A 7,492-nucleotide genomic window follows, 5' to 3' on the forward strand; every position below is an offset into this window, starting at 1 on the left:
AATGAAATATGAGCGGGATGTATAATGAGGCCGACTATAATGAGACATCTTGCTTTGTTATTCTTCTGTTACTGTGGATGTAAAGCTGCAGAACATATCAGCCTTTCCCGGAAACATACCTGGTAACATATTTAATGGACATTTTATGTTGAAATTAAAAATATAAAAAAACTGGCAGAAACATTCACTTGTAGGTGTTTTTTCAGAATTACCTAAGCTCAGGCAAAGGAACCCCAAAGGTATTTATAGCCAAAACTCAGAGAAGCGTGGTAAAACTCGATGGGAGTAACAGTGATGCTAAAGGAGGGCTCTCAGTGCAATGGTGGGTGGCGGAGAGTGTTGTTCTCTCTGACACCAGAAAGCGAGCAGGTCATGTTAGGATAGCACTGTTTTCTGTGTCTCCTGTGGCACCTGTGATTCTAGCAGCATCTGTCGATCTGCCCCTGTGGACAGCGGACAAAAAGCTGAGCCTCCTCAGGGGGATATGGAGGATATAATATATTTACAGTATTGGCAAAATAAGGTCCCCTCAGCATTCAAGAAAATCTAATGTACCCCCCAAAATATTTGTGTATAACTCCACTAAGTGCTGTTGCTAATGTTTTGGTCCCCCATTACCTGACAAGTTGTAACATCTCTTGCATGTTAAACAACCTTTCCAGAATAACTGCATTGCAGCGTCTAATGTTTTGCATGTTGAACTTACGGCCCCAGTATTCTGGATTAAAAATGCCAGAGACTGAGTCTCCGCTGGGGTTATAATATTTATTCATTTAACTAACACTTTTCTCCAAAGCAACTTAAATGTTACTTACAATTATTTACCCATTTATACAGCCGGGTAATGTTACCGGGAGCATCTTTTTTTTGGGTAAGTACCTTGTTCCAGGGTACTACAGGTGGAGGGGGGGATCAAATCTGCCACCTTTGAAAGGTTATGAAAGGCTAGTGTGACCCCCAGTATTTATGTATAACTCCACTGAGTACTATTTCGTAATATTTTTGATCTCCCCATAACACCTCAAGATCTTGCACCTGAGTGAGGTTTTATTAAACAAAAGCCACTGTACTCCTCATACTTGGGAGAACTTCTTTGATACATTTGAATATTGCAATACAAACTCTGATATGTGGTATCTGTGTTTGTTTTAACAGTCAACCATGTCTGTTATAAGAAAATAAGAAAAAGCAGGTCTAATGTAGGATTTGTTCCACAGCTAAATGGGAGTTATTGTGAGGAACATCTGCTGAGCATAATTACTATTCTCATCAACAGAAGCTCTTTAATTTGCCAAGGCTAGTATATTGGTAGTCAGACCGTTTTTAAAGTAGTATTTCAAGTAGGCATTTGAGGTTAAGATCTGACGAGATGCACAGTTGTACTCGTGTAGACAGTTCTACTTTCCTCCATGAGCAGTGTTCCCTCCTTCAAGTCCAGTGCGATTTCACATTTAGGACTCACACAACGAAAGCAAAAGTAAAAATGAAATCCCCCCCTCGGAAAGCCATTGGAAGATGAAAATATGGCGATATCCAATGGTGGCAAGCGCGTCCTTTCTGTCCCACGTACGGCACGTGCTTGAACACGCGGTTATCTCGCTGCCATGGTTACCTGCCACAGGCTGGCACGAGGCTGGCAGGCAAGAGTTAAGGAGCCGTGTGCCAGCAGGACAGCGGAGCTAAACGCTGCACATCACAAAGGCGCCGACTGCGCGTGCCCCGGCACATTGGCGTCCATGTGGTCTCTGCAGAGGGACGAGTGCTCCGGGACCGCGCGCACTTGCTTGGACAAAACTTTTAAAGGGGGACATTATTGTTTTTTTTTTTTTTTTTTTTTTTTTTTTGTCCTCCTGTTTTGGGGAATGTTCATCTCGGGCAACCGCAGCATCACGGACTGCACGGCAACGCCACGACGTCAGCACGCGACATTTAATTAGTCGCTAATTACAAGCCCGCGCGAGCTCGCGCGTCCTACACGTGAGCTGGAAGCCGCTGGGAGATGCGCGTGCGCCGTGCTCGCGCGATTTTGTTGCAAAGTGTCGGCGGAGGCGAGCGCTTGTCAGTCTAAAGTGGGGCTTAACTGGACGTGCATCTGCTCCCTCCTTCTAGGAATAAAAAACACAAAAAAAAACTACTGCAAAGGGAGAAGTTATGGGTGACAGAATACCGCGTCTTCAGGAGAGACAATCTATCGATCACGCAAATTTCCTCGGGCAAGTTTTAATACATTCTTATTATTTTTCTTCTCCTTTGTTGTTATTACAAGGGACTTGTTACTCTTAAAGCATTTTGTTTGCATGCGTTCGACAGCATCTGTAACGTTACGCGGATTTAATGTTTTAATAACAGGGTGGAATATTCGTCGTTGTACATGTGCAAGTCGAAGAGAGGGATGAAAAGAGAGGAGAGCAAAGTAAGTCCGCTATTTTGTCTCCCTATTGTATTGTTCCTCTTGTTTTCATGCATCACTATGTATGTACTGTTACCGTCCATCTGAGAGTAATTTCTGTCAATAGGATGCCTATAAGTTGCCCCACAGGCTGATCGAGAAGAAGAGGCGGGACAGAATTAACGAATGTATTGGGCAGCTGAAAGATCTGCTGCCGGAGCATCTTAAACTGACAGTAAGTTTGTTCTTGTTGCTTTCTTACAGCGTGGACAGATTTTTCTTGTGCTTTAACGACTCAGCCACGGTTGCGTTAGCTGTCACTGTCGCCTTGTGTCTCTTATGACAGACGCTCGGACACCTAGAGAAGGCTGTGGTTCTGGAGTTGACCCTGAAGCATTTAAACGCGCTCACCGCCGTCACCGAGCAGCAGCACCAGACGATCGTAGCGCTGCAGAGCGGTGAGTCCCGGAGCCGCGCGACACACAGCCCGGTCAAGGGGGGGTGGGGGTTCGTCCGAGAAATTGTTAATGCTTGAACTCGTCTCAAACGAAACGTTCTGCTGAACGTATCCATCAGTGACGCTTAAATACCTGGTGTGGAGTACGAGTATTTCTGTAAAACTACACTGAATATTATTGATAATTTTGCACACCCCCCCCCCCATAAAAAAGGGAAAAAAAAATTTAATCGGTTTTCGGAGAATGTGTCGAGCCGGATCGGTGTGTTTCACTGCCGAATGCTTCGCTCACAGGCGATCGATCCACGACTAAATCGTCCATCCAGGCCGATGTAGAGGCTTTCCACTCCGGTTTCCAAACTTGTGCCAAGGAAGTGCTGCAGTACCTGCGGAGGTCGGAGAAGTGGAGCGCGCGCGAGGAGAGGTGCGCGCAGCTCGTGGGTCACCTGCAGAAAGTGTGCGCTCAGCTGCTGCCCGGCGCCCAGCTGCTCCCGCAGCAGCTCCTCTCCGCCGGCTCCGCTTCCCCTCGCGCGCAGGAGCCGCAGGCCAACTGCGTGCCCGTCATCCAGCGGACTCACAACGGCGAGCTCAACGAAAACGACACGGACACCGACAGCGGCTACGGCGGGGAGGCGGAGAAGCACGAACTAGGCAAAGCGGAGCTCGAATGTGGCGGCGCGAAGGCGCAGGGAGCCGCGGCGCTGCGGATCAAGCAGGAAACGGAGGAGGAGCCCCGCGCGAAGAGAGCGAGGCTGGACGGTCACGGTCCGCGTCCCGGCGGCGCAGCCGTCGTGAAGCCGGAGCCGAGCGCCAGGTGCGGGCCCGACGCCGGTGTCCTGAACTCGCTGATGGGACTGGGCGCCGCGGCGCCTTTCGGACAGGGCTCCTTCTGCATGCCTTTCTACTTCATCAACCCTTCGGCGGCCGCCTCCTACGTGCCCCTCATGGACAAGTCCACTCTGGAGAAGTACGTCCTTTCCGCCACGGCCGCCGTGGGCTCCCCGTTCCCGCTGCTCTACCCGGGCTTCCCCGCCACCTTCCCGGGCGCGGGCAGCGGCCTGTGGGGAGGGAGCCCTGGCGCCCAGAGCCAGAAGCCGGAGCCGGAGCCGGACACGGACTCCTCCAACGAGCTGGAGCTGGAGTCACTACCTGTGGAGGACCTGGAAGAGTGTGGGGACGAGGAAGAGCCGCAGGAGGAGAGGGGAAGCGACGGGGATTAAACATGTGCCCGTGCTCCTCCTCCGTTAGCTTTGTCGATAAGCAGAAAGAATGAACGAATGAATGAATGAATGAATGAATGAAAGAAAGCGGAGAAGAATGGCTCTTTCAACGTGTTCTGGATGAATGTCATATGATTCCCATTCCCATGAAACAAAGCGGGTTATTTTCTCAGAATATACATATTTGTAACATTTACTCGCATTTAGCCAGACGGTTATAATATTCTGCTTAAAATAACGTGCTTTGCCTGCCGTTTCTAGGTCCCACATTTGTGTTTACCGTGTTTGTAAGTCGGTGTCATATTGTGAGCGGAAGTAGTGGACCACGGCGAGGTTTCCCTCCATCTCACCACGAGTCGCGTCTCGCGCGCGGACGGGAGCACGTGACCGCTACTGGGGCACGTGCACAAAGTACCCTGTCCGGGCTTGGCACCCTCCCTCGTGAAGTTTTGATATTGAATGTAATTATTTTCTAAGAATACACGAGTGTATATTTAAACCACGTCGGATTCCAGGTGTCTGCTTTTTCGCAAAGTGAAGTGCACTTGTTCCTGCCTTTTAAAGATTATTTTTTACACTCTCCCTTCTCCCTGATGTTATAGTTCAGGAATTGTAATTAAATATATTTTCCTAATTAGATGATGTAAGCTAACAGACAAAATGACATCTTTAATATGTGCCTGCGAATTGCAGACACACATTGTTTCAGACGTGGAAGACAGAATGGGATGTAAAACAGATTTAAAGCACACATCTATATATCTACAGTATATATACTGTAAAAGAACTATTAAAACCAGAAAATGTAGCTCCAAATGTTTTGTGTCATGCAGGGATGTACAACTGGTAAAGGAAATGAAATACAACAACAACCCTTTGCTGTTGACTTTGCTTTAAGCTCTTAACATAACAAACCATTAGACTACTATCATTAAGATATGTTCACCGTCTCAGTTGCTGCTGTTCCATAAATGTGAATTTGTAAAGTACTGATGCGCGAAATGTATCAAAATAATTTAAAGCAGCTCCAGCTTTCAGATGAAGCAGTCCATGTACTAGGTTGGTCAGGCTTCTTCTGCTGCTTCACATACATACACACCCATACACCGAGAGCTTACAGGACATGCGTGGAGCAGGAAATTTTTATTTTTTTTTTCTTCAATCATCTTCTACCCAGAATTTGATCCATCTCTCCTCAGTGAGGTGGCTATGGGGTCTATACCCATGATCCCACAGCACTGCACGAGTGCTGTCCTAGAATGTTTAGTCAGAGAGGGTAAAATCTCACAATAAGTCGTTCATGTAAATATTCATGTATATAGTTCTTTACCTTTTAATATATAATGCTGCTTTCTGATGTTTCCCTCAAAAGCTGCATTTTCAATGGTATCATTGCCAAAAGAGTGGTTTGTTGTGTATATATATACTTTGTTAATACGCAATTAAATGTCTGATGTAATGTTGTAGGTTAACTGTGCAGATTTTTACAGGATTTCAGTGAGCAATGTGCATTTTTTTGTTAGTTATTCTAGGCTAAAGCTGCCCTAAATTATTTTATGAAAAGTTATTAAATAAAAATCAGCAAGAAATACTTGTTTGTCTCTTGTATGAATGTCCCCGGGGAGTTGTTTGGTGAAAGGCCTCTCTGCATGCTGAGTTCCTTCAGCTTCTGCTGCTGCTTAAAACAGTTCTTTGCTGGGGTCTCAACCGAGGCGCAGGGAGGGTTTTCCTTGAAATATTAGGCTGGAAAGTGAGACCGAAGCATAAAGAAACATTCTCTCCATAAATGAACTAAATTATCCTCATTATCCCTGAGAAATGGTGTCGCACAGCTTTCCCAGAATTCCACTGGCTGTGGCTCATATGGCAGGTGTGCTGCAGCTATTTTTGTCTCGGACCAGGGGAGCAACATCTCCAGATCATGCACATGGAAGACGGAGCCAAATCACTTGTTTTAAGAAAGTATATAAAAGAATATTTCGCACAGGCAATTTAAACACTATTATCATACCTATTATCATGTTAGGTGATACGGTACACACCACCAAAAAGTTTTTTTTTTTGTAGTATTTAAAGAAAGTTAAATTCTTCTATTTAAACTTCACCAGATACAGAGGTAATTACAAGTGTGATTTATCAGTGTAAATCGCATTTGCCATTATGTTATCGTAGCTTATCTATGATGATTATGTAACTGCATTATGTGAATGACAGAGATAACTACACTTAGATAATATATCGGGGACCTTATCTTCTGTACTTGGCAAGATGGTGCGGGACAAAGATTTTCTGAAAAAAAAAAAGCCCTTTAGCAACAGTGTTATCAATAATGATGTCCCTCAGCAGCATGATGATTTTTGCTGTTAGGCAAAGTTCATAATCATGTAAAAAAAACAAACTGGGGAATAAAGATAATACGTCCGTATCCAGTCACCTATCAGATTATATGATATTTGAAATTTTAGCACCTTTTTGTTTATGCGCTTTTGGTAAATAGTTAAAGGGCCGAACCGCAGTCTCAACACAGTACACTAAGTTGGTAATAAAGACGACGGCGACCACCTGTTACCCCCGCACGTCCGTCCCCTCCGCCCACCAGGTACTCGGGTTCAGCAGTTCATCGCGATGAAGTGGCCCGAGACCGTGACGTCACCGGCCCCGCTTAGCGCTCCAGGGTCACCGCAGGATTGTCACGTGCGCTCGCACAGGCGCGTTCGCAGACACGCAGCCGTCCATGTGCAGCGGCGGTGTGGCAGGTGTGGGGGAGACAGGTGATCGGAAGGGTTACCTTGGCCGCGGGACTTTGCTGAATGGAGAACGGGGACTCCGCCCTCGCAGGAATGTAACTTTTTCGCCTGGGTGGTCTCGCGAACGCGACACACAGGTGTGTCCATGCGCTTTATGCGCTTTGATCACACGGCAGCGCGGCGCAGTTACATAAGCAGGCGCGTTATTATTCGTGTGACGGCGGGGCGCCTCTGAGCGGCGTGCGGCAAACGTGACCGGACCGGTGCCTCTCTCTCTCTCTCTCTCTGTGTGTGTGTGTGTCAGAGAGAGAGAGCGCGCTTCGTGTGAGTTCGGGGACACAGTGAGTGAGTGCAGGAGTGCAGGGGGGACTCCGCTACACGACTCCAGTTTGGACAGAAAAAGTGACGCAGATCCCAGAGTATACCGGGGGTGCCGGCGTCGTATAGCAAGAAATATTTCGTTATCATAAAACACACAATAATATCATTTATATTAGTTTTAAAATATCTCTGAAAGCTATCTGGACACGATAGGAATCCGTAAAACAACTGCAGTGAGGGAAGTAGTAAAAACAGCGCATGCGTTTGAGAACGGTATTTATGAACCCAATAACGGGAAAGATTAACAGGTTATGGGGGAAAGCGCTGCTATAGATTGGAAAATGTTCAGCAGCGATAT

The 7,492-nt window shown here is 46.7% G+C and overlaps 1 protein-coding gene across 1 annotated transcript; it reads left to right on the top strand.

Annotated features, from left to right (window-relative positions):
- The first annotated feature begins 1,195 nt into the window (after positions 1-1,195).
- LOC114909868 (class E basic helix-loop-helix protein 41-like) lies at positions 1,196-5,655 on the top strand. The gene is made up of 5 exons (XM_029249835.1): positions 1,196-2,213; positions 2,350-2,413; positions 2,517-2,624; positions 2,736-2,847; positions 3,141-5,655. Exons 1-5 carry the CDS (start codon positions 2,152-2,154, stop codon positions 4,064-4,066), a joined length of 1,272 nt encoding a protein of 423 aa, XP_029105668.1. The 5' UTR covers positions 1,196-2,151; the 3' UTR covers positions 4,067-5,655.
- Positions 5,656-7,492: the final 1,837 nt, after the last annotated feature.

This window comes from Scleropages formosus, chromosome 2, assembly GCF_900964775.1.
Source record: "Scleropages formosus chromosome 2, fSclFor1.1, whole genome shotgun sequence".
NCBI lineage: Eukaryota > Metazoa > Chordata > Actinopteri > Osteoglossiformes > Osteoglossidae > Scleropages > Scleropages formosus.